Source organism: Numenius arquata, chromosome 6 (genome assembly GCF_964106895.1).
Source record: "Numenius arquata chromosome 6, bNumArq3.hap1.1, whole genome shotgun sequence".
In the NCBI taxonomy this organism is placed as follows: Eukaryota; Metazoa; Chordata; class Aves; order Charadriiformes; family Scolopacidae; genus Numenius; species Numenius arquata.
The window spans coordinates 57197374-57224395 of NC_133581.1; the positions used below are offsets into that span (position 1 = coordinate 57197374).

Genomic DNA, 27022 nt, shown 5'->3' on the forward strand with positions numbered 1-27022 from the left:
TTAAACTTTGCATTAAGTACTTCATCCAACACACAGAATTGAATTTGTGTATACCAACAGGCGATTGAGATAATCGCTTAAGCTCCCATTATAATCAGTTACGATGAATTCAACAGGTTTTGGAGGCAGTTAATCTGCCCAAATGTACATTTAGGATGAAACGAACTATGCCTAAACTCTACTGTCTCACCCTCCCCCAACTACACTGACAGCTCTCTTAGATATATCTAAGACTAAATATATCATTTAGTCACATGAATCTTCTCTGACTTAAACCAAGGAAACACTCTGAAGAACTTAAATGTAAAGCAAGCCAAAGTCCTAACTCAATACACTGAAATTTCTGAAGAAATTCCTGAAGATACAGAACTATTCTGAGACAGGCAAACAAAAGCAGATAATTCCCACCTCTTTATACATCCGCTACTACTAACAGTGCTTTACAGTGCTGGGCAATGTAAACGTTTACTTACTGGTAAAATGCCTAAACTATCACCCATGACTACCTCTTACCTTAGTACCCTTTTTAACATATTTAGCATTGTCTTTTTCAATGTCGTGCCATGATCTTATAGGTAACTTCAATTCATCCCCTACAACCATGCCAGGTCCCTGTGTAGCTGGTCCTCCAATGAACATCATTATACGCGCACCGGTATTAGGAAAAGTGCACTGCAGGAAATAGAAGACAAATAAAACCATCAGGTTTTGCTACAAATTGAACAGAAGAAATAGCTATGCGGATATTTATCACATTTATCACAATAACTTTACTTTTCCCTCCGAAAACTTAAATCCACTGTTAATTCAAATTTTGCCTCGTTAAGATGTGTAAACAGCTACGGTTATTCTATGTATGTAAGGAATGATATCTATCAGAATCATTCACAGAAATCTAATACGCATCAATTACTAAGGTTTTTACATATTGATTGTGGCAGCTTTTCTGCAACAAAACGATCTATTTACATATTAGCACAACTGTAGTTAAAGGCCTTACCTCAAGGAGCCCTACGGCTATAGAAAGAGCCACTCCAGAAGAACGTAGAGGCCGTTTTCCTTGTGGAACAGGCCAAGGATCCCGCTGCAGTTCACCCAAAAGATCAGTAAGATTCATATCAATTTTCTGCACTGGTTGCAAGAATCTGTAAACAAATACCTGGAATTAGTTTAGATCCAAATTGTTAAATAAAAATTTTATCAGTTGCTCACTATCAACATATTAGACACATCTTAGCAATTTCTAATTCTGGATTCTAGCCTGGATTCAGAGCAATATTTTTGCCTCACCAAGATCACACAGTTTGGTATTATTAATTATACTATTATTTGGTATAAGCACGCTTAAGAAGTGTGCTTAAGAAGTTCAGCAAAGTTCTTGTAAAACAAAAAGCTGCTAACTTACTGATATCACCACTACCCAGAAAGAACCCTATCTCCTCAAAAGAACACAGCAGATGATGACTTATGAATCTCAAAAAGAAACTCAAGTTTCACTACTTCAATGAAAATCAAACATCAGAAGAAATATTAACGTATAAAGAATTTTCCATGCTCTCTGCTACAGGCTGTCTACAAACGCAGCTATTTATTGGAAGGCAGAGACGACAAAACTGTCTCTCTTCTTTATCATTTCATCAATTTCTTCTATGTCCTAGTGGGACACAAAGGAGAATCAAACATCACCCCACAATTTCCAAATGGGAGAGGAGTGGAAGAGGGAGAAAAGGGGAAGGCAAAATTGGATATCCACATTAAGAAAGGGGCACTAAAGTGGCTATTAACGCTTTCCAGCATACTGACCAACAGAAGCATCATTATTTACATATCTATAATATGCCTGCGTAACGTTCTCACAGAACATTTCCCAAACATCATCCAGATGATTTTACCATCACCAATTATTTTCTTCCCAGTACAAACTGTAGGAAAGAAACAGGCTGTAACCATTAGTCTCCTAGTAAATTTGTGCCTTTCACTGTCAATTGATTGTTTTAATTGCCATACACCATTAAGTTTTCCAGTAAATATGTGTAGCCAAGGTATGTTTTTTAGATGTTTTAAGTACATTACCTGTTAGAAGGTGGTTGCTGCTGCACTTGAGGACCCCGACCAACTTGTGAAACAGCTACTTTTGTAAGCCCTAGCATTTCCTGTAGTCAAATACATAACATTACAAAATTTGTTTACAGACTATTTGAATTTCTTCATCACCATCATCTTGATGATTTCTTTCTGTTTGTTTTTGTGCGTTACCTGCAGCTGTTTTGCAGACAGGTCCTTTGTTCCTCTGAAGACATAACTTTTGGAAATTCCTTCACAGCCAAGCTCATGAACTTGCACCATTCGCCCAAAGGTAATGAGACCTACTAACGCCGTTGGTGGCAGGAGACTAAGCGACATTTGCATGGATTCCTTCAGAGCTTGCAAATCTTCATCTTCCATGCACGTGTCCACAACATAAAGAAATATCAATGGCATCTGAGGGCCACGCTTTAAGAAACACAAATATCATCACATGAAAAACAAGTCCTGCAATATTTACAGGATCAAAAATGAACAAGTAAAGTACATTTTGTAAAAGTTTTTATTTTAATCATACCAATAATGTCAATGTTCCATCTAACTTACCTCCCTCTCACGTAGTAATCAGTATCTGGGGCTAAAGGGGAATGAAACCTCTACGATTATGAACTCTGCATAAAAATGAAATGCTTACTACAGAAGAAAAAAAAAATCCTTTTGGGATGTCATGATAGTTTTTAATCGTGTCAATTATATAAATCTTTTAATATATAATGAGCTTTTATTGCTCCAAGTGAACTTAATAGTCATAAAGCTATTCAAAATTATAAAATACTCCAACCTGATAATATTCTGTAGCATTTCACCTCGTAATTTTACTCTAGAGATCATCAGGTTTTTTTCTTCTTTTAAACTAATTTTGCTATACTGTGAGCAAAAATCCCCTTTACTTTGCATTACAAGAGTTGGCAAAAATGTACAGATTCTGCTCAGTCTTCATTCTTCTCCCCATAATCTGAATGCCTCACCCAAGTCTTACAAATTTTAATCCTCAAAAATTGAATTTAAAGATTACAAATTTGCTGTTGCAAATGTTTGCAATTTTGGGTTGTAGGTCATTTTTTATTTCTATTCAAGTAACTTCTATCCTAAAAGTCAAACACCTGAACTGAATATGTATTAGCTGTTTTCTCTAAACCGGCTAGCCCTAAAACTAACTCATAATCATTCAACTGCAAACTTAAATTCAAATGATTAATGAGAGATGGATCAACAGTCAGCCAAATTTGAACTGAAATCTTTTGAGCAAGCAACAGCAGTAAGCAGACCCCTGGCACGAACACAAATTAAATTCCTGCTACAGAAACAGATCTAACAAAAATATTGCCTTTAGAAGAGACATCTCTTTTTAATTAATTTCTTATTTTTTTTTTAAACCAGTCTTATTGGCCACCCTTGTGTTCTTATAACAAGCACATATAGACTCACAGTCATTGAAGTGCAGTAAAGAAACAAGATTGAAATTAATGATTTTTGTATATTGCAATGTTATAGATGTTAAAGATTTTATTTAATGATTTTACCTGTACTACATATTCAATGCTGGAGAACTGAGGTAAAAGTTCAGCTGGCTGGTTCATTTCAGATATGCCAGCATAGGTAGGAGGAAACTGCAAATAAAACCACAGAAATTAAATATAGGAAACTGAAAATAAAAACACAGAAATTAAGTATAAACAAAAGATTACAACTTCTACAAAAACAAACCATACGTATGGACTACTTTCCTCTGCAACAAATGTTCATTATTGCTGTCATGAAAAAAATCTCAATGCAATCTCTGAAGATACAGCTGTGCACTCATGCTCTTGCTGTCAATTTCAGTTCACAACTACAACTTTAAAAATGAGGATTTTCACTTTTACTTTATAAAAAAAACATTTTCTGCATCCTGAATGTTTCATTTTCTTACCTGATTTCTCTGATAACAAAAGTTGCAAGCCCAGAGTTTTGCTCGATAATCCACTTGGCTATAAAAATGAAATAAGAAAAGTTTATATAGCACGAGCAATTCTTTTTCCTCCACTAACCCTAGAATAAGTTTCTTTTAATTTTTCAAAAACACATTGACTTTGAAAAAGCTTCCTCCTAATATACTGTCTCCTCAAAATAAGTGTAGTCTTACACAGACACATCAGACAAATTATTGTCTTTAGAGAGGAATAATGGTCTTCAAGGAAACAAAGCAAATAAGAAATTTAAGAATACAGATTCAGCACCTTTATTCTGCATGGGTTTAGGCAAATAGTTTTAACTCTCCCTACCACTGTGTTTTTCTCCTTTCTCAGGCTATGCCTATTGACTGTCAGAGTCTGGCACTATCCTGAATGCACATTACGCCCTCAAAAAATACGTTCTAACTTAACAGCTCTCTCTCTAATGAAAATAACATTTTTTTCAATTGGTGAGCCTACGTCCTTTTATCTATGTTTATATTAGTATTCAGATAGTTAAAACAAAAGCATGCAACTTGTACCTTCATGCCATACAGATGTCTTACAAAGTCTAACTCACATCTTAAGGGGAAGTAAACTTTACACGTTTTCAATGTACATTTCTTGCTATCACATCTTCTCCTGTCTACAAGCGCAAAAGTCTTTTCAAAATATCATTAAATCTTTGGATAAATCCCAGCATGCTGTAAACACAGCACAGCTCTATTGAGATCAAATGATCTATACCAATTTCAGGGGCTGCAGACTATCTAGCCTGATACACTATGCCACACAGGCTTCAAAAGGTCCCCTCGAGTCTCTAATCACATCTTGTATAAAAATAAAAATCTGGTCACGATTTGCATACATGAGACAGGAAAACCATACACAGTTGACTGTAATATCAGGGATGTGACTGACCCTTTACGGCTTTGTCTTTCCATTATTTTTCATCCAGCCCTCAATAAACGATAATGCTTCTGATAAAGTTAGCTTCCGCTAAATCTGACTGCCAGCATAATCAGCCACTCTGTCTGTTTGATACTGAAAGACAATTTTACACCTGCTTTGAAATCATCTTTTCTCCCAAGCAGGGACAAGTCATTCATAAAACTGAGTGAATTCTACAGGATCTTTTACATCATGTCTAACCTCTCACTGTAGGAAAGATACTCAGTATCTTTCCTATACCTATAAACTCTACCTCAAAAATTGTTCCGTTTCTTTTCCATGCTTCTGTGATTAGAATGACAAATGAAACACTTCCTCTGCTTCCAACCTAAACTTATCCATGACTAGTTCACAATCATTTGTGCTTGCGCCAATATCACCCTTTAGTTTAAACAGCTTTCACTCTCTCTGATGCCTACTTCTTGATGTACCTACTTATCTATCAATCACATCTTTCAGTTTCTGTTTTGGTAAACTAAACCAGCTAACCTGCTCTGCTCTACAAATCAACTAAGGTTGGTAATAAATATAGTTTATTTTACTTGAAAATTAAACCATATTAGTAGTTAAAATGATATAGCGTAGTAACTTCTTACCCTAGTTACTTTCTAGAGGCAAAATGCAGGAGTACGTTAACTCACAAGATGTGCTGTTCCAGAAAAATAACATACCTATCATTCAGTACCTTGAAAAGACTAGTTAAACGAAACCTATGTTTTAAGTATATTTGTTACACGTGCAAATCTGCATGCAGAAACTTCTAAGATCTAGAAATGTGAGCTGTATACTCATGCGAGGAGCACTTGAACTGCCACACACCCGATCGTTTGCATGGTTCAACTGGCACTATTCTAAACATTGACTTTAAGGAAAAATATTGGCATAACATATGTATTAGGTTTACCATAAAGGATTCAGAACAGCTCGACACGTGGTCCTGCTGCACAAAACTGGCTCATACTGAATAGGAGGCAAGTCTGGCCGCTCTTTCAGTGGTGTGAAGAGGGCAGCCACCGGGACTACCATTCTTGTGGCTTCCAGACGACTTGAAGGCCAAACATTCCAGCTGAATCTAACTCCATCCCTGTCCTCATTCTGCTGGATAAATTCCAGGAAGGTCGTCATGGTCAACTTCTCTGTTTATCACTATAATAAAGAGAGAACCATTAGCAGCATGTTGAAGTGCAAACATTTTTAACCACAAAATATTAAATGTACTTAATGGCAGTCACACATGCACACCATGATTAACCATTTTCAGTAAATCTTGTGGTCTATATACAAATATAAAGGAATAACAACACTATATAGTGCCCCCCAGCCCAACCCCCCCCCCCCCCCAAAAAAACCCCAACACTCAGATATATCTACACTCTCCCTGAATACCTGCTGTTTGCTTCCCAGTATATTTTATAATACATATGTTATATAGGTTTTTCCAGCAACTAGGATATCTAAATTCCTACCGCCTAATAATTAAGAATTTACTATAAAAGTCTAATTGAACCACCTAAGAGGCAGCCTGGGAAAATACTCCTAGGTCTCATTTTAGACTGTACTAAGTTAATGAACAGCTTTAGACATGCTGGAATCCCCCTGAATTGAGATTTAAATCAGCAGTTGTCACAAACAGACTGATGACCCTCTTAGCCCAGCAATTACATACCCTACCAAAAACTCCTGGAAAACTCTCAACGTGTAAAGACCTAGCTCTCTTTACTAAAATTATAATGACATTGCACCTTTAGCTTATATGATAGCTAAAAACTTTTCAGGTTTTTTTTTTAAATTAGGGTTTAACTTAGTAGTTTGATTCTAATGCTGACTTTGAACAAAACAGATTAACGACATCCATATAACAAAGAGAAGCCCCACATTTCACATCTAATATCATTAGGAAATAACCAACTGTTGGCATGTGATGAAACCTACAAAAAGCAGTCTAAAACCTGTTCCTATAAAACACTGACTGACAGATGAACCTAACTCTATAGAGTATTCTTCTCTTAAAGCTTTCCACAGGTGTAATCGCCATTACTTATCACCACACTGTAACAGAAATACTATGATAATTAGTCTGCTAACATTGTTATCTGTGTGTCGTTGCAATTGCAACACAGGGAGCCCTATGGGACTTTGTGCAAAGGAGCACTTCCACCACCACTTTTACTCAAGTTGTTGCAAGGCCATCGGGCTGAAAGCGAGGCCATTGGGCAGGGAACAGAAATGAGCAAATGCAAGGGGAGAGAATATCTGGAAATCCTAATTAGTACAGAGTGATCAGGGGCAGAAGATAATTCAGCTAAGAGAGGAAAGAACAGCCTGGTATCTGAAAAGGATCTAGAATTTAAGACATTTCTCTCCTAACACATCAAAATCCATCAGTCTTTTGTGCAAAAGATGAAGAAACATTACCCCAGAAAAACAGGGTATTGATACAACCACCTGCATGAGGCAACAATCTCAGTTATAACCTTAAAAGGAGAGATTATTCTGGTTTTGGTTATCTCCTGAGAAGACAGAGAAAATTGCAACTTGAAGGCCATTTCAGCCATTCCATAGGCTACGAAGTCCACCAACAGCATCTCCACACAGAGCAACACGAACTCCCGCTTTCTCTACTGGGCTTCAAAGTATTGTCTCCACACTTTACCTACACTTGAAATGGTTTCACATGGATATTATTTTTACCACTCAGTTACTGCTCCACAGACGCCAATGTACAAACACCAGTGTGAAATGACTAATAAAGTGCACATATACACATAAAAGATTTGTTGAATTTATTGAGTTAAATACTGTTACTTTCTAGTAAGGTATGAATTTACTATTCAGAAGGCAGAACCTGCTAATAACCAAATTTTCCTCCATTTTTTCTTACACCCTGTTCGTTTCCAAGAGCCAGTAACACCTACACATTCCACCATACATCAAATGTGAAACTCGCAGTCTGACAAGTTACATTCAGTTTCAATGGCTTTGTTGTAGCTCTCCGGGCACATTTTCTGGGATAGGTGTGGAGAGGTATTAGACCAGAACAGCAAACCCTGCTGACCTACAGACCACTTACCAAACTTCATACACATGAATGCCACAAAATACCTATTGCCCACCTCAGAAAACCACGGAGAAGTGATTCTCAGAACAGCTGCAGAGCAACACCTCCCATGTTGGGGGTGTCGCTGCTTTGGCTTTGGGGCAGGACAGGACACCCAGACAAGACCAGCAGCCCGTTCCTGCCATACCTCCTCCCTGCACCACGGCAATCTCGCTCTGTGTCAGGCAAAGAAGCCACAACTGAATTGCACAAACAGTCTGACTACACCTGGCTACGAGGGGCTGGATTCTCAGGTAAATAATAGCATTTATGTAATTACTCTGACTAGATGCAAGAGTACAGTTAGGGCTTTCTAACCACTACACATACCAAACATGTTTGATATACCATTCGGAAACCTATCCTACAGCTGAATAAACAGTTTTGAAACACGTTACTTTGGCATGACACTATTTTGAAATGCTTCTAGAAGCAACTGCAAACAGTAATGATACTTTGTTCAAAACAGGTTATTTTAAAAGCTCCTCCTTCATCTCAGCACCTTTTAACATTTACACACCACATGTAAACGTGCCCCAATACAGAAGATCATCAAACAAATATCCACTAATCCTTGGCAGCACATACAACTAAAACCAAAACATTTCTCTCCACGGCATTTTAAGAGTTCCAGCATAGAGAGATCAGAGTCCCTCACGTGACTATGAGTTTAAATACCACTAAATTAGTACAGTCCACTGTGCACTTTTCTTCCAACAAACCTATTCTTTACGTTTATTATGCACTAATAATCAGATAAAATAAAAAAGATTAATAGCAAGCCCTTAATTTGTTTTTTATGCCAAAATTGGCATTTCAGATACGAGATACTAGTTCAGTTCTAAGGAGGAACTCAAGCATACGAGGAGAATGACTTAGTACTTATCCAAAGCAAGCGCCAGTTGTCAAACTGACCACGTAGGAATCTCATTTTCACTACTCAAACACGGCCATCCTCCAAACCTGCTCTCCCAGTCTTGTTCACTAAGGACTTTTTATTTTTAAGCAACCAGCGTACGTAACAACCCACCTAAATTAAGAAAACAGATACTGAAAGGCAGCAGGGCCCGCCTAAGCACAGCTCCTGTGCAGCTCTCCCTCCATCGCAGGGCACCCCGGCAGCGGCACAAGGAGGCGGCTGCAGCAGGGCTCCGGGAGAGGGGAGCTCCGGCCGCCCTTTACACCCTCCGCAGCGGCGGCCGCCCAAAGGCCGTGCCCCGCCGGCCCTGCCCGGGCACCGGCAGCCCCAGCTGAGGAGGGGGCTCCCGGCGGCCGCCCCGGCCGGCCTCCCCCGCGGCGGACAGGGTGGGCGCTCCCCGCCTCCGGGCCCCGGGAGGCCGCGGGCAGCGCTGACCGGCCGCCGCCGGGACCCCCGGCCCCCGAGGGCCGCCCGGGAGCCCCGAGAGCGGCTTCAGGCCGCCCGGGGTCCCCCCGCCGCCGCGGAGGGCGGCCTGAGGGGAGGCGGAGGGCGCCCCACCGCGCTCCCTCCCGGCCCAGGAGCCGGGCGGGGGCCCCGCGGCCGGGGTGCCCCCCGTACCCCACGGCCTCTCCTCCCCGTGGCAACCCCCCAGCTGGCACCGCCAGCGTCCCCGGCTCCCCCCTCGTCCTCCCCTGCCCGCCTCGGCCCCTGCCCTGCCCGCTCACCCCGCGTCCCGGCCGCCGCCGCCGCCGCTCTGTCTCTCCCCCGCCCGCACGCAGCCGCCCCGGCGCTGCCGACGCAGCCAACATGGCTGATGGGAGAGTCCGCGCCACGTCAAGGGGCAGAGAGCGGCGGGACGGGACGGGGCGGGCGGAGCTCACCCGGTTACCGGAGCCGCCCTCACCCCCGGCGGTGGATGCAGGGCTCCGCTGCGGCTCGGTTCCCTGCCCGCCGGGGGCTGTTCCCGGAGAATCCTTCGGGTGAAGCTCAGCCGGGCTCCGGGAGTCCTGGGGTTCAGCCTCCGTGTTTCCCCTCTCCCACCGCCTGCACTTACGGCAGCTGTCCGGTCTGGAAGATGGTTTACGTGTTTCTTCGGACTGCCTGGGGGAAAACAAATACATATTGAAATTATATTGCCGGTGGGTTTTAGCCTGAGACAATACTTTATGTCACTTTTACAAATACTTTGAAATATAACACGTTTATTTACTATCTGCACGATAACTTCCACGTAGCCATAACTACAGTTTTGTTCACTTTTTTGTTAGTGTGGTTATCTTTTTTTTTTTTCCCCCCAAACCCAAGTTACAGTGAGGCTTAGGTTTCAGGGCACCTCAGAATCCTTTCACACAAGCCGGCCACAGAAGGCCAGAACAGTAACTTCTGCCTTTCCCGAGATATCTCAGTGCAATGATTTTACTATAGAAGGTATCTTCTGAGGAAAAGGCTCCTTCCTGCTATCATTTGCCCTGATGCTGAGAAAACCATCCTTTTGTGGCTGTGATGAACCGACCTGGACATGGGGCAGGACTGGAAAATTTTCTGCTGACTACCACATCCTCCTTCTCTGCAACTCTGAAAACATGGTTGGTATGACCACCAACCAAATCTAAATGACTAAAACATCTGTATCCTCTTTTCTTATACGTCAAATGTAATTACGATAGAATTTCTATGCCGTAACTACCTCCATTATTGTTTGCCGGTCCTGAAAACATGAGCAGGTAAACAACAGCAGAACTTAAAAGGGAGGGATTTCAAATTTCCACGTCCACAAATCTCACTGCCTTTTGTGGGAGTATTAAGCAGGAGCTTGCCAAGGACACGTAATCTTCTCAGTTTAAAAAGAAAAAAAAAAAAACCCAACAAAACCAAACACACAGAAAAAACCCACCCAACAAAGCCACAACAGGGCAAACCTCAAACAGATGCACAAAAAGCAATTCAGTGTTACAATTTCAAAAGGACTGAAATACTCTGTGAATCCTTTTCAGAAAGTTACACTAAAAAGAGAGGCAAGTCTCAAAGTCAGAACCGTGGGACGAATGCTATAGACAACAAGAGAAAAAGAGGCAACTGACACTTAAAGACACTTAAAAGGGAAGAAGGAAGAACAAGAAAAGTATACTATTCTCAAAGTTCACTACAAATAAAAGGTATACCATATTTTTAATCAGTCATTAGCACAATTAAATTCCATTACATAATAACTCAATCCAGTGCTGTAAACTTCAAGAAATGTCTTGCAGCTGTTACGATGGAGCAAACCACAGACAAAGGCAGGGAGAAGCAAAGAAATAGAACAGAAAATAGGATCCTAACATGATGTATACTCGTTATAAGAAAATACTTCATTATCTCCCACTATTAGAATGTACAGTGAAAGCATTTTGTTTTTCTTAATGCACAATTTTTAGTTTACGTGTTAGGTTTCTTTTTTTAGTCAGTGGTGCATAACCACTGATGGCAACTCACCCTTTCTCTGGAAAAGTACTCTTCCATAACACCTTGGCAGTTGAGAAGAAAGAAGATTAATTTCCAGTTTCTTTTTCCTCTTCCTCCACCGAGTCATCTTTTCCAGCCACTGCACCAGCATTCTTGGTAAAACTTGTTAGGAACAATTTTATTGTCCGTGGAAGACTACCTGTAATAATTAAAACTATGTTACTTTGTTACTTCATTTTAAAAGTATCAATCTGGGAAAAGTAATCTAGAAATAGAAAGTATATTTCAATTATACTTATAGTTTATATACCTTACATATAACTATACTTACCTCTTTTTGTTCACAGCTCTTGACTTCACAACAAATAGAAAAAATAAGTTCTGAATATTACCAAAGTATTAGAAGAGAACTTTTTACAGCTGGACTCACCAAAGTTTTTGTCTTGACCGTTGGTCAGCTTTTCCAGAGATATCACTGTAGTTTTAGGTAAAAGGTTTTATTTCTAGTGGTGGCTGCAGTTGTTGCATACTCAACTAGGACGTTAGATCCGGGTTTCAGAATTGAAACTCCCTGTTATAGGCAGGTGGTTTTGGAAACACCTTAAAACAAACAGAAGCCAATGGAGAGGAGGAGTTAGGGCAGGTGTTTGTTCAGAACGGCTAAAATACAGCCCTGCAGGGGAAAAAAGCATTCCTTTTTTTGAACTTATGTCAGAAGTATTTAGAGCTCCTCTCATCTACTAGATGGACTGCGGGTCGCACTAAGCTGACTTTGCAGGCAGCAGAACAGGAATAATAATATAAGATTAACATTTTGCATAACAGGAATTTCATAACACAGCATTCTCTGCCTGCTTTTTCTCTTAACTGGGAAGCAGCCCGTTTGGCATGTGGATACTCCCACGTAATTAACAGTACTCGGATAAACAGCAACGGGATGAAAACTGGGGCATTGAGCCTTCCACAAGGAGAAGCCTGATCGCATTTGTAGCAAGTAACTGACTTCCACCACCGATCTCAAAGCATTTCAAGGAAGGGAGAAGCATTATCGTTACTGGATGTCGACAGGTAGGACAGAAAATACTAACGGACGAGTTTTAAAGAGCCACTTGCAAAAACTACGGTATATTAAAATGATGGCCTAATAAAACGGGTTGTTGAAGGTTTACACCCCTTCACCACGGCAACAGGCCTGGTTCCACGGGCAGTAAGTCGCCAGAACCACTTCCTGCGCTGCTTTTTGGCCGAATTCCCGTTTATTTCCCTCCCTGGGTTTGCCGGGCAGCCGACACCCCCGCGGCGAGGCCCCGGCTCCGGGCCGGCTGCCTCCCGCCGTTTCCACCTCAGGGCCCCGCCGCCTCTACAGCGCCACCGCCCCCGGCCAGGGCCAGGCCCAGGCGGCCGCCGCAGCTCTCGCGAGAGCAGCCTTCGCCTCACGCCGCCTCCCAGCGAGGCCCGGTCCCGTCAGGCGGCCGCCGCCGCCCGGAGCGGGGTGGACATGGAGCCCGGCGTGGAGGAGCTGATGCCGCGGCTGCTGCCGGTGGATGACTGTGACTTGGCCGAGGACTTCGACCCCACGGTGCCTCCCAGGACGCCCCAGGAGTATCTGAAGCGCGTCCAGTGAGTGGCGGAGCGGGGAAGGAGCCGGGCTCCCGCGGTCCGGGGCGGCCGCTGGCCGGGTCCGCCGCCGTCACCTCCCCGCCACAGCTGGCCCCGGCCCGGCTCGGCGCTGGGGTGCACAGGGACGGCAGTGACCGTGCTACCGCTGTCGGCAGAGAGAGCCGCTTCCCCGGTGCTGTGGGATCCCGGCCGGCACGGGGGCTGAGCCCCTCGGCGAGGCTGCCGCTTCCCCCGGGCCGGCTCGCTGCCCCACAGCCAGCCGCACCTCCCGCGGCCGATGCCGCTCGTTTCCCGCAGAAAGGCGGAGGTCCGGCCCCGGGACCTCCCGAGGCAGGGTCGGATGCGAGCAAGCCTCCAGGAGGCCAGAACCGCCGAGTAGAAACTGGGAATACTCCCATCTTTTACTTCTCCAGTCAAACCTCCTGTAGGGGCGGCCGGTGCAGCCCGTGTTTTCCATACCTGGAAGGTTTCCGCGGTATTTCCGAGACATCCGGCAAATAAACACCGGCTACAGAAAGGGGAAAAAAGTAGCCGCTTGATTTTATTTTGTAGGATTGAAGCAGCTCGATGCCCAGATGTGGTCGTGGCGCAAATAGACCCCAAAAAGTTGAGAAAGAAGCAGACAGTAAACATTTCAGTAAGTTTGAGAGCTTTTACATGTTTTGAGAGGAAAAAAAAAATATAAGGCGAAAGATGTCAATATCATAATGCTTGTACTAATTTTGGGGAGTGGTTGGCATAACTAAATAGCACTGCTGGATTTTAAAAGCATCTACAGAATTAAATTAAATGTCTGGGTTTGAAGAAATTCCCATTCAACTGCTGGCTACCAGTGGGCTTTTTAACTGATTTAAATTGATAATATGCATACTATTTAAAACAGCAGACTGTTTTACTGTCTAACGAAATCAAACGTTGCATTAAATTTCATTAATATTTAACCATAAAACCTGCATAAACTTCAGAATAAAGGCATCTCCATACCTATATTTAGGTTTAAATATATGTCTCGGGCAAGGGTAGTAACTGCAGTGAAGCTTTACTAAAGTTAGATTAAATTCTACTACTACTACTTTCCTTTTTGGTGGAATATTTTATCAGAGCTTTTCTTTACTGCCCAAGCAGATTTCTCTGTTGTGACATTGCCCTGCCAGCTTGGTTTTTAATCGACTTTCAAGTAGTTCCAGAGACCAAGTTTGCATTTCTCTCGTGAAAACTGTAATGTGGAAGTTCACTACTAGATTGCCCAAGAAAAGTTTCTAGTATGACCACGTAACTTCTGGGTGACCATTCTTCTTCGCTTGTCTCACCTCTCTGTAGCGGCATTCTTAAATAGTGTAGAAAGAGTCTTTTTTTTATTTTTTTAAATAACTCTTTCATGCTATTTTTTAAAGAGGTTATGTCTACTTACTGTCAGAATTAATTTCCTAAAAGGTGTTTTTGTGGTCTTTTGTCTTCTTCAACTTGTTATCATCTTGGCAAGTAGAACACCTAAGATTCATAGCATCTGTCCAAGACACGGAAACAGCACCTTGCTTTTTATAAACAGGGAAATTAAGGGAGAATAATTGCTAGAAATAAAACAAAACAAACCCTTAAATAATTCTTTGACAATGCATTTTGAATGCTTAGTTTTCCTTCTTATTTGCATATGAGGAGAGCCAAACAGAAGAAATTTTGTGTAAACCAACTGTTAAATCAGTCATGGATGTGGTCATGAAATTACCTTTCTTCAATGAAGATTTAAAGGATATTGTTTAGCTGATGGCAAACATTTACTGGTTCTCTTGTTCTTAAGGATTCTTCTTATAAAGCTTTCTTTACATTGTAATTATCGCCAGTGTTTTCTTAGATTTCTGGATGTCAGCCTGCTCCTGAAGGATTCTCTCCAACGCTCAAGTGGCAGCAGCAGCAAGTGGCCAATTTCTCAGCTGTTCGTCAGGTACAAACTGGTGTGTGTGAGGGGACTCGCACTGTCCAGATGGAACACATCTGTGCTTTACGTTTCTATCTAGTATAGAAACGTTATGACTTTATGGTAGGACAGATGTTTGTAGGCAAATATTTTAAGTTCTTGGAGAAGAATCGAGTGTATACTCTATGGCTTTCAAATCTCTGATAAAACTCCTGGAAGAGTCATGTTTAAAAAAAAAAAAAAATTTGGTAAAATGTATTTGTAAGGTTGTAGTGTTAACACAGACCTAAATCTTTCCTACTGCGTTTGCAACCTGCTCATAAATAACAGAACAAAAATGGAGAATTGAGCAATCTCTCTCTATTCACAGTCTAAACAGGGAGAAATGCAAAACATAATGAAGATGTGGGTTGAGATCATTTATGACTCCAGTACATGAGCAGCTTGGTTATATTTAATATTAAGAGGCGTGGGAAATAGTAAGCCACTTATGCCTCTACTTGACTTATAGAACATCATAAAATATACTTTTTATACATTTTAAGAATAATGAAGAGCAATTATGGCTAGGATAAAATAACTGTGAAGTTAAACTGTAATTTGGCTTTATTTTAATTACTCAGAGCCTGAACAAGCACAGAAATCACTGGCGGTCACAACATTTGGACAGCAATGTTACTATGGTGAGTAGAATTTGTAAAAGTGCTGGGTTTGGTTTTTTTCAGTCATTAAATCTGTGGTTAATCTTGCTTTACAGTTTAAAGCAATAACTTGTGAATATTATTAAGTCTTTTCTTCGGTGGCTTCAAGATAGCAGTATTTCAGTTTTCATTTATTTTTATTTACTTCAGCCAAAATCGGAGGATGAAGAAGGCTGGAAGAAGTTCTGCCTGGGTGAAAGAGTGTACTCAGAAATAGATGCACTATCTGATAATGAAAATCTAGGAATTGATTACATGAAGGTGAGCGTAGGATTTCTAATTTTCAGCTGCTATTTTCAATAACTGCCAGAATCAGTCCTACTGTTGATTACCACTTTGTGTTAAATAGAAAGTAGGCGAGTCCAGAAAGTCTCATTTTTCTTCCCTTTTAAGTGGAAACTGAGTGAATCAGAGAATGAGTCTACCCCTTCAGTCAAAAAAAAAGTTGAAGAGTTCCTTCATCTGTTATCAGCTAAAACACTTGCTGCTCACTGAACTGAAAAGCTTTCTACATAGTCTGCTTTAGTGTTTTGTTGAATGGTGACTTCTGATGGTTCTCCTCATACATGCTATTCTACAAACATCCACTTCACTGCAAAACTTTAAAAATAAAAGTAAAAGTAAGGTTTAGAGCAAATTTGACTGAACCTTACCTTGAACTTGCTTGAAAGTATTTTTTTAAATGGATTTCAAAGCTCAGAACAGACCTTCAAATCACTGCAGATGTCTGAGCATCACGTTAAAATATTAGTATGTTCTAATATCATAATGTCTGTATTTTCCAACGTGATTATTTGCAGGTCGGCTTTCCCCCTTTGCTAAGTATTGTAAGCAGAATGAATCAGGTAAGCTTACCTCTTAAAATCGCATAGTGACATCGCATAAATCATTATTTCTCATATTCTACCTCTTGCAGAAGACATCTGTTTTTCTCTCCTAGAGTAGGCCATTGTTTGTTACAACTGCTATTTATTGTACACTTACAAGAAAAGCACGTAATCATTCCCTCACCTTCAGCTACAACTTACTAGTGAACACTTATCCTGACTACTTTTAAGAGTGTTTTGTACTTGTAATTTCTCTGTAGAGCATCTAATGTTTTAATTTTTGCTGAGTGCCCCATTAGGTGCTTGACAGTGTCTTAAGATTTCTCATTTAGTATTTTAAGTGCAGTCCTTCAACCTGATTGTGAACTCTTATGTACACTGCAAGGCTAGAAGAATCATGCTTACCTTTCCTTTACTACTGTGTTTCCCATTAGTCACCTTTATACAGAAACAACCAGTCGGTGTCCTGCCTCTTTCCTAATCTGTAGCTACTTATCCGCAACTTTGTTAACACAATTACTTGGTGTTCTATAAAGTTCTTTCCAGGAACTCATGCTTTAACACTTGGGTTACCCTTATATATAACTTCAACTTGGGACGGATACCATATAGTATCACAGTGGATTAGAAATACATAATGTGTGTATTTTTGAAAAGTCACATTGTTTTTTTACATAATATATTCCTTCATGTAGGACAGCAAAACAAAACATTGCAGGTATTGTATTGTCTCTTTCTTTCCTCTTTTGAAGGCAACAGTAACCAGCGTCTTAGAATACCTGATAAGCTGGTTTGGAGAGAAAAAATTTACTCCTGAACTGGTAATTTTTAATTTATTCTAACTACTTGCACATGAATGCATTAAACAAGGGATAAATTGCTCATAGTTTTCTATGAAATTATTTTTTAGTTTCTAAAGAGTTCTGAGAGAGAAGAGGCTCAGACTGCAGCAGCTTTGGTTCTGCCCAGTTCAAAGTGTCAGGGTGCTGCACGCTGCAACCCACACCCCCCTTTTAGTTTGGAGATACATGACTCTGCTGGCAAAGATAGTTTCATCTTTCCACGTGCAGCACAGACCAGAAGGCTTAGCTGCGTTAGTGTGGTGACAAATCAAAGCTAGTAAGACATTCTGATTGACGGGGTACATTAGCGTGGAGTTTGGCCACTAGATTGACTGGCTACGTAATGGCATCGTATCTACAAAAGACCCTGATGGACACATCTCATCTCACTCAGTACCACAAAGCAAAAGAGTAATGAAAAATTATTTCCATAATACTAAACACAACTTCACTATTTTTGAGTCACTTAAAGGCCTTTTGTGTTCTGTCCTTTTCTGTAGGACTGTTTTCTTTTTAACCAATATGCTGCAGAGAATACGCACACTGACTTTTAGTTTATTCCCATAACGAAAGCCACTAGACACTGGAATTAAATTAGGAAGTTACACTGGTAGCAGAAGTTAGGTTTGTAAGAATGCAGTAGCGTTCAGTGAAGTAAAATGCAAAGGACACGTTTTCACAGTGGTACAATTTTTAAAGTTGATCTAACAGCGTTCATTCCACAAAGATCTGACTTGATACATTCACGCTTCACGAATGTCTTTCTACAGTTTATGAAGTTAAAAATTAATAGCTAAGTAATAATCTTAAGATATTACTAAAATAATCCTTCCCTCGGACTTTAATAGTGTAAGCTGTGTTAATTTATATCTTGGCCAGTATTCCAAAAAATATCAGGAAATCCAGGAGTACTGCTCACAAGAAGCTTATCTAGAGGCACAAAATTCTACTGTGTAGTGTCTAATTTGGCTTTCAAACTTTTCAATTCGGGCAGTAGCACTTAAATGCAATTTTGTTTTGAGACTTCCGCTCCAGACCTGCTCTATATAACAAAGACTGCATGAAACTTAAAGGAAATGCTTATAATTATAAGTTTGTTATTTGAATCCACGCAGGGCAGATGGCTTTATGCACTGTTGGCATGCCTTGAAAAACCTTTGCTACCTGAAGCTCACTCCCTTATTCGGCAGCTGGCAAGACGATGCTCAGAAGTCAGAGTACTAGAGGTAAGATTTAATATAGCATTGCGCAAAGGACTTGCTGAATTTAGCAAATTATTAGGAGGAGGATTTTTCAGTTCTTGAAGTCTTGGTACATTTTGAACATTTGTCCTAAGTTTTCTTGGGAATGAAGGGAATAGTACAGGCATGTAGCATGCACGTAACAGCTTTTCCATTTGACACAGGTAACAAAAGAATTGTTATAATATTTATTTCTCTTTCAGGAGAACAAGAATGAGGAACAAATATCAGCTCTGAACTTGATAATCTGCTTAGTTAGCAGGTAATGCAACTAACATACCTGAACCAATAAAGTATGTCCAGAATAAGTGTGTGGTTACTCCTGTCCTAATCTAGATTGTTTAACGTGGACGTCAATTAAAGTATCCCGGGTCTATGTAGCAAATATACTTAGCTAAAAGGACTTAAGATAAACCTAAGAGTAAAGTAAGCGTATTGGTTTCCTCAGATGAGCCCCCTGAACTGCAAAGCTGTAATTATTGTAGAAGCACTAAAAGAAGAGCTAGAAAGCAAGGGGTCTAACAACTCAGAGCAGAGTAAGGAGTATGTTGCATTAGAGGTTTCTTACCACCATATTCCACTTCTCTCCACCAGGTACTTCGATCAACGTGACTTGGCTGATGAGCCTCCCTAGACTGTTTCGAGAATATCAAGTATTTTGCATTGCAATAGTATGAACAGGATTATGAGAGTTCACAGCAAGACACTGCACTGTTCAGACCTGAAGTACTATACAACCCCTTCAGATCATCCTCAAAATAACACATTTGGGACAGCTATGAGTAACTTCAGCTGAGCTTTAGCATGAGATTGTCAATGTCTCCAGTATCATCATCACCATCATTGTAAAGTGGTCAATGAAGTGTCTGGCATCATCTCTCAAGCTCCTATCTCTGTAAACTACATTCCTAGTTGGAAATTTCTACCACCTAAGTAATCCTGTGGACACTGCTATTAGGTGAAGTCTGAGGTTACATTACAAATGATAGTTCTTTATCTAGTACCCAACCATTGAGGGCTTTTTTAATAAAAGCATTTTAAAGAACGTTCTTAAATGTTAGGGCTTTTCTCATTCTTCATACTATTTAACAGCAGCCTTACTGTAGAAATCTACACAACTAGGACTGAATGTGGTTTTTTCAAGCTTTGGTTCCTGAGCTTAAGCTCTGCTAAGCAGTTCACCTATAGCCAATAAGTTACTGAAACAATTTTAGTAAAACATAAACACTTCCTGAGTATTAATACTATTTTTTAGTAAACAGTTGCAGAACCAGTGAAAATTACAGAGCTGTACTCAATGCTTTTAATAGAAGCATTTGTTAAACAGAATGAGCAAGTTTGTTTTCTCTATGCTCTTAACAAATACAGTAGCTCACCTATTTATATATTTAGCATGGAGTGCTTCACCAAGAGTATCAGCATCTGCTTGGTACATACACGACTCCCTCTGGTTTTATTTATCTTCAACAATTAAAAAACCATGTTAAAGGAACTATGAATTCTGCTGACAGCAGCAAATTCATACAGTGTATTAAATGACACCTGCTTTCTTTATATTGTAGAATTTAAGTCCCTCCCCTCGCTATTAAAAATCATCATTAACCACAACCAGTTATTGATAAGCCTTTATGGTAGTCTTAACTGTCAAGCGAAAAATCAAAGTGAATTACAGTAACTACTAGAGTTAATTCTGGAGATGCAAGTAACAATGATTCTGTAATGTAATGTCCATCTGTTAGACACACAGTCCCAGTTATTTCTAGTCTCTTTAATTACATTTCAGCATGTTGAAAGCAGGATGAGTTGGCAACTGAAGAACCTATGAAACCCAAAAATACTAGCTAATTCTCTAGCCCTACAACTTCAGACAAATCCCAGTTATAAAGGTGAACAACCACCACAGCCTTATTATAAACCACCAGTGTAAGAACCCAGTGTTTCCATCAGTCAAACAGCTGATCCCTGCCGAGTATCGTACCACTGTAGTTACTTTCATCTTTGCCAGTTCTATAACCAGTGGGACAGAGTCCTGCTCTACATGTTTCCTAGAACTGTCAAGTTATTCAGCTACAACTAACCTGAACTAGCATTCACGGTGCGTGAAAAAGATCAGAATTTGGTCACATCTTAAGCTCAAGTACAATAACCTCCTGGTTATCACGTTCATATTCTACAGCCTGTAACAGCTATTGAGAAGAGGCTTGAGCCATTACAAACTTCAGACCTTCCCTAGAGCTTAGGGAAGAACAGCCTCCAGTGTTCTTGCCCACCGTGCAGCTGGAGAACATACGCTTTTCCCAACACAGGAGGTAGTTACAACAATCAAAGGTGCTATTTTAACGTTAGCTTTTCCAGTTAGCCTGTTATTTACTGGTCTGAGAGTAGAAACTGAATCACTATCACAAGGCATTCTCACTCTTCTGAATAAACACTGTGAGTTTCTCTCATGATTCACTTGAAAGTATAAAGCCTGAACCTGCCGACAGAAAAGTCTTAACAGTAAAATTCATTAAAAGTTTTAACAAGATGTTTTCATGCTTACCTACAGCAAGATATGTATTGTTACACAAATCTTGTAACAAGCAGTATCTAGCAAACCCCAATGTCCTCAAGAGTCTTGGTGGTGTCTTTATAGCTTCTTGCAGGCCTAATCATCTTCCTGCACACACTCATTACAGAAGTGAGCTGTAGCTAGCAATTAAAAACAATTACGTTAATATTAAGTTTATGCACAACAAGCTAAAACAAATTTCTTTTTGGCCAATACAGATGACCTTCACTGTAAAATTATTCTGACACAAAAACCAGCTGCTAATTTTTGGGCAGTAGGAGAAAGTGTTCAACTACATGTAAGTAAGTTCTCTTTTCCACTGCTCCGTATCATTCTTACAAAGGAACTAACCCTCCACTGAACACCATTACTGAAGGCTGTTGGTTCCTGTGCCCATGGCTTCCTCAGAATAATACAAAAGCACTTGCTGCCTCCCAGCTGAGAGTGAATTGGGCATTCACATTAGGTGACACAAACCACATTAGTTTCTTATTCCAATTTAGTCTTGGTCAGGCTTTTACTCTGCCCTCAAAGCATGCTTCTGGTCTTCCATATGTGCTGGTTTGGTAATTTAAATATTTTCCTGAAAACTTTTGGGTAGACACTTTTTACCATGTGGAGTTAATACCTTGGTATAGAATAGATTTCATACCAAGATGCAAGGATAGTGTTATTTTGATGAACATTTATTATGTATTTTGGAATTGTGCTGCACACTGCTATAATTTACAAGCTACACACAAAGCTGAACCAAGATACTGAATCCACAGACAAAGGGTTTTTAAGGTAGATACCCAGATTTGAATGTGCTCTACATCTTCTGTATCATCACCTGAAATTTACCTGCAAAGAAAAAGCAAAGTCAGATCAAAGGGTGACCATTAGACCTTGTTGTTCCAAGGAATTATTTTCTTGTAATCATTTTGTTAAAAGAAATAGTAAGGAACATTTCAATCTTACAGTTTAATTGTGAACAACCTAGCTATTATTTAAATTTAGCAGTTAAATTTAACTCCAAATGAACAGCTTTTTCTTTTCTTTTTTTTCTTTAAGCTGATCCATGTTCCCACATCACAACAGTCAGCTAAATTCAAAATTCATGCAAAGTTTGTGGAAATTTTTAAATCCACCTTAAGCAGCTTGGGTAGTTACCATTGACTTCACTTACTAAGAAACTTAGTGACTTCTCTAGAGAAAGAGCATGTATCTACCTGGTTTGATCTTCACTTGTTCAAATAGCCTTCTGGATGTACACCCATATGCATCTGATGCTTCCAAATGTAAATACAACTTTTTAGCTTTGCTTTCCACTCAGTGTCATGGAGGTTCACCCTCTGTCAGTATTTTCTACACACTGAAGTATTTAGTGACAAGCCATAGCCTGAAGTTCATACTGACTCCTACAGCCCAGCGGCTGCAAACTAATCCCACCTTGATAAACGCTTATAGAGTGATGAAATCAGTAAGGAAGTTACCAAATGAGCTAAAAACTGAATAATTCTGAGAACTACTTACATGCTGGCATTGATGAAACTTCAGCTGTTACAATACTCTTTATTCCCAAATTCGATAGGCCTCCTCTGATTAGTCCACAGGTAAATGCTAAATACTAAATATAAAGTTGCACTTTTATTAAAAGTGTCAAGGGTGAAGCTTGTTACTAAAGATTGAGACTAAGTACTCTAGAACAAGACTTAACACTTGGACAATATAAAACTATGGAGGTTTTGTTCATGTGCTTGAGAGACTTCTTCATGTCTCTAATAGATGAAAGTTCTGGTATTTGGTACAGCGGAGCTCACAATACAGGTTTCTGTTGTTAGAGGCACTACCTCGAGTCACTTGTTTCTACTTCCATTAAACCTGTAGGAACTTAATATCCTTAAACCAATTATTCCCAAGACTTGGCTGAAATGAGCAGGTGGTATTTAAGTCAACGAAAGAGAAACAGTCCGAGACGGCATTCTCACACAGGCCTCATCTTAGAATACAAGGGCCTGCAGATATTTAGAGTATCTGTTGCAAAACAGAAGAAACATCTCACCAAACATAAAAAAATTCAAAGAACAGTAGCCTGCAATTGCAATGACTAAGACGACCAAGAATTAAGAAACCATAAAATGGAACTGAATGCCCCATTTCTTACATCCCCCTGAACCCAAGTGCTTTATAAGAGCTTCTGCAGAGGCACTGATTTTACTTACCCTAACTCAGTATCTACACTCAAAACTATTTTTAATTGGTGGAAGATCTTTCTGAATGTTCATATAATCTCAGAAGCTTGTTCTAGGTAACAAATAGCAACTCCCAAATGAGTTTCGGAAATTTTAAAAAAGCTTCTGAAAGCACATGCTTTCCAAAGCAAAAGAATTTGTGTGATAGCGGCAGATGGTGGCAGCTCCTACCACCAAGTAACTCAAACACAACAGCAGCAAGTTTCGCAATGACTGTGACCATTTCTTGAACCATAAATCAAATCCGCTGTTCCGAAACATGGTGTATTTCTAAAAAGCACAGGTTTTGGAGACTAAACTTTAGCTGCCCTTTTGAAGAGTTTGTATTCATTCAATTACAAAATTTAAAGTTGTTATTAATAGATCAAGATAATTCAAACCAAACTGGTAGATCCCAAGAATAAAACTGAAGGGTACCTTTGGTGCATGTTCTAAATACTGCTTTCCTGCAGACATTTGTGTCAAGAGACGAAATTTATTGTCTTGAAGGACATAAATACCCTGTTTTAGAAAAAAAAAAAAAAAAGGTTTTTTAGTTGAATATGCAGTTGAATACGAAGGGATTTGATTTGTAGATACAACCGTTCTCAGGTTGAAAAATGAAGTTTTAGATTTGCAATTTAAGTTTAAATTTAAGTTTAAACTGTATTATTTGCTTACATGAAATATCAAAATAAAAGATACTTAATTGTGAGTTTACAAAACCCCTAGATAATATTACCAGTTAATCCTAAAAAAATGTTCATTTACATTCTTCTTGTAAGAGTCCTTCCAGTGCTCAGAAACAATAGTTCCATATTAGAAAGTCTTTGTTAATGTATCAAGTACACGCTGATTTTTTACATTCAAATCTTAAATCTTCATTTGGTATGCAATTCACTATTCTTATTCTCAAATTTCATGAGAACTGTCTTCTTTGATAGTGATACAGGCAACAACACCCAGCAAATGATCAAATTAAAAGTCTAGTGTTTTCTACATTACAATTTTGTGCCACAATATGCATTTTAATAAACTAAATATGAACACAGTATAGTTTCATCTACACCTGTCATTTTAATTTCTTTGCTAATGACTGTGCTACTTTGGAACTTCATAGCCCTCGAAATCAAATTAAGGCTGTGTATACAATTGAGACCTAAGCTCAATACAGCAGCTTTCCTTGAATTCAAAAACATATTTCTAAGGTAATTATTATCTGTTAAAGTTATTACTTGATAAATAGCTCATTGAAAAATATAACATATTTTATTTGGCACAATCTTTGTACAAATTCTCTTGCTCCTACTCTGATACAACAGGAAAATGGCCATAAGAAACTAAGTCATCCAAAAGCAAAAAGATTTTTTATTCTAGTAAAATGCGTCCTTAAATTATTTTGATCTTGCTTTAAGAACGGTGGCTGTTGATACAGGAAAGGACATAGATATCAACATGCAAATTTGAGAAGTTTTTCAGATGATTCTTATACAAGTACATTCAATAAAATCCAACTAAGGCTCTCAACTGCTGAGAACTGTAAAAATTCTCAAAAAAAACCCAACAAACTTCAAAGGAGCCATTCTATTTAAATAGATGTTGCACCAGCAATATCACTTTCTCACACTAGTTTTCTACTAAAATTTATTGAGAGATACATAGAAAAGTTCCTGTTTAAGTATTAACTGTAACCAGTACTGTCCTGTCAGTTTCTAACTCTGCAACAGCATATAGGAAATTCAAAGCATTTAGTCTTTTCAAACAGGGCAGCAATAAAGACATCACAAGCAATTATTAAATTGTATTCTGAAGCTACGTGCTAACATGAACCTTAAAATTCTGCTTTTTAAACAAAACAAATAAGGAACATTTTGGGTTTCTTATCAGGTAATTAATTCTAGTGCAAGAAAAACAAAAAAAGCACTAGTAACTCACAACTGTCACTGATTTTGTAAGTTAAATCTTATTCTACAGCATTAGTACCTGATGATTAGTCCTTAGGTTATCTATTTGTTTTTTGAATACAGTTGTCCAAAAATCTTTACAAATGAACTTCATAATATCTAATTCATCCTTGAACCTGGCAGTATCTTTTGTGAACCTAAGAGATAAGCGAGAAATATATCAATAATGAAGGTACACGCAACTTGACCAATTAAACAGAAAAAGAAAATACAAAATAATGGTACTATGCAACATTATTTTTGAGGCTGTTAGAGAAATTAGTTTTCCAACCATTGTACAGTATCATTCTAGCATCACTCTGCATTCATCAAGTATTTTAACTTAAGAGCAACACAGTGTTATCTTAATACCTGCAATGTGACAACAGAATAAATGATTTTAACTATATGATTATTAAAGACAATTGAAGTACAAAAAGATGCAAAGCACTCCATCAGTTTTATCTTCAACTAAACGTCTAAGGAGAAGACAAACAAAAAGCTCACACCTATACTACTGCTTGGAAGGAGTCCTTTAAATATGCAAAAAAGCACTATCACATAGGAACAAACACGTAAAACTTGTTCCCATTTCTCAAAAAGGGACCTCCTTCTCTTGGTTATTTCAGAATCCTTGCTCTTTATCCTCCTTGAGGGTCTTTATCTGGCACTACAGCACCACTTTGTTCAAGGAAAGCATGACTTCAGAAGCTCAAGAGTGTTCACACGACCTCAGAACAAGGGCGCTGAAGTTGGATGTGCAGCAAGTCATTCTGCACTCCCAAAGGGCCTGGGGAAACAAGGAAGAAATGTGCCCTGTCGCAAAGGTCCAAGGACTGAGAGCGCTTCAGAAAAATGAAATAGAGTAACCAACTATAAAATTACATTTAAGAAAGAAATTTGAAAGAGAAGAAAATCACAAAACGTACCAGAAGTAGGAAACATGCAAAAGTAGGTCTAAAAAAAGCGCAACTAAAAGAATTGTAAGTATTAAAAGTAACCATATACCCTGACTCAGTTGTCATGACGGAAAGCACTGGCAAAATACATACTCCAAAACTGTCCAGTGGTATTCAAGCACGGGTCCCCGCAAGAAAGAGAGGATGCCAGGACGTTTAGTAAGAGAAACACATCCGCAGCGTAACCCTCTGTCCACCCAAACCAGCGGGCAGCTTCCCACCCAGCGGTCGAACGCCCCCGGCCCCGGGGAAGAAGGGTGGTGGAGCCTGGCCGGGCAGAGGCGGGGGAAGACCCCCGAGGAGGAGCAACGCCCGCCAGTCCCGGGAGCGGGCAGAGGGTCGGAGGACTCACCTCTCGATGAGCCCCTGCCCGACACGGAAGCCCATGCTCTCCAGCTTGGTGGTGCACCGGCCGTTCTCCTGCAAGACACAAGGCGCCGCCGCCGCTGCTGCTTTACCCCCGCCGCTACCGGGCGGCCCCCCGAAGGCGGCCCCGGCCCCGCTCACTCACCCCTTCGCCCTGCTCGGCGGCGCGGTACAGCCCCGCCACCATCTCGTTGTGCAGCAGCAAGAAGAGCGCCTCGTCCGCCATCTCCGCTCCGCAGCGGGGATACCCCCCGCCTCCTCCTCCTCCTCACCACCACCCGCCCGGCGCCGCCGCACCGGCCAGCTGCCGCCGGGCCCCGACGCCGCCGCCGCACCGCCTCTTCCGGCCCCGGTCAGCAGCTGATGCTCCCGGTCGAGGCGGAGCGCCGGCCTGACTGGTTCTCCTCGCCGGC

At 40.2% G+C, this 27022-nt stretch overlaps 3 protein-coding genes across 5 annotated transcripts in view; 1 reads left to right on the forward strand and 2 right to left on the reverse strand.

Annotated features, from left to right (window-relative positions):
• The window catches only part of SEC23A (SEC23 homolog A, COPII coat complex component), a 28881-nt gene extending 19059 nt beyond the window's left edge, over positions 1-9822 (reverse strand). Inside the window, exons 1-8 of the mRNA XM_074148395.1 lie at positions 9712-9822; positions 5875-6116; positions 3998-4055; positions 3609-3695; positions 2257-2493; positions 2074-2153; positions 1001-1145; positions 514-672 (exon numbers count right to left, since the gene is read on the reverse strand). Coding sequence (XP_074004496.1) covers positions 514-672; positions 1001-1145; positions 2074-2153; positions 2257-2493; positions 3609-3695; positions 3998-4055; positions 5875-6095 — 987 coding nt within the window. The 5' untranslated portion in view covers positions 6096-6116; positions 9712-9822. The remainder of the gene's footprint in view (positions 1-513; positions 673-1000; positions 1146-2073; positions 2154-2256; positions 2494-3608; positions 3696-3997; positions 4056-5874; positions 6117-9711) is intronic.
• Positions 9823-12884: 3062 nt separating this feature from the next.
• On the forward strand, positions 12885-20178 carry GEMIN2 (gem nuclear organelle associated protein 2). The gene is made up of 10 exons (XM_074148877.1): positions 12885-13051; positions 13604-13688; positions 14904-14993; positions 15590-15649; positions 15818-15928; positions 16468-16512; positions 17247-17315; positions 18452-18562; positions 18781-18839; positions 19172-20178. Exons 1-10 carry the CDS (start codon positions 12930-12932, stop codon positions 19209-19211), a joined length of 792 nt encoding a protein of 263 aa, XP_074004978.1. The 5' UTR covers positions 12885-12929; the 3' UTR covers positions 19212-20178.
• On the reverse strand, positions 19883-26945 carry TRAPPC6B (trafficking protein particle complex subunit 6B). 3 transcript variants are annotated; one of them, XM_074148879.1, is made up of 6 exons: positions 26755-26945; positions 26596-26663; positions 25325-25442; positions 23780-23863; positions 22644-22737; positions 19883-21971 (listed from the first exon to the last, which is right to left on the reverse strand). In XM_074148879.1, exons 1-6 carry the CDS (start codon positions 26833-26835, stop codon positions 21940-21942), a joined length of 477 nt encoding a protein of 158 aa, XP_074004980.1. In that variant the 5' UTR covers positions 26836-26945; the 3' UTR covers positions 19883-21939. The 3 variants fall into 3 exon arrangements, with proteins under 3 accessions (XP_074004980.1, XP_074004979.1, XP_074004981.1); XM_074148878.1 differs by having other exon boundaries at positions 26719-26835; XM_074148880.1 differs by lacking the exon at positions 23780-23863 and having other exon boundaries at positions 26755-26835.
• Between the last annotated feature and the right edge of the window lie 77 nt (positions 26946-27022).

Excerpts from the sequence above, each read along its gene's own strand:
- TRAPPC6B (XM_074148878.1), bottom strand. The coding sequence starts at position 26,835 with ATGGCGGACGAGGCGCTCTTCTTGCTGCTGCACAACGAGATGGTGGCG. Across the intron at positions 26,664-26,718 it reads GGGGCCGCCTTCGGGGGGCC|GAGAACGGCCGGTGCACCAC; the intron begins GCCCGGTAGCGG and ends TGTGTCTTGCAG. Across the intron at positions 23,864-25,324 it reads ACCTAAGGACTAATCATCAG|GGTATTTATGTCCTTCAAGA; the intron begins GTACTAATGCTG and ends TTTCTAAAACAG.
- GEMIN2 (XM_074148877.1), top strand. The coding sequence starts at position 12,930 with ATGGAGCCCGGCGTGGAGGAGCTGATGCCGCGGCTGCTGCCGGTGGAT. Across the intron at positions 15,650-15,817 it reads TGGACAGCAATGTTACTATG|CCAAAATCGGAGGATGAAGA; the intron begins GTGAGTAGAATT and ends TATTTACTTCAG. Across the intron at positions 18,563-18,780 it reads CAGAAGTCAGAGTACTAGAG|GAGAACAAGAATGAGGAACA; the intron begins GTAAGATTTAAT and ends TTTCTCTTTCAG.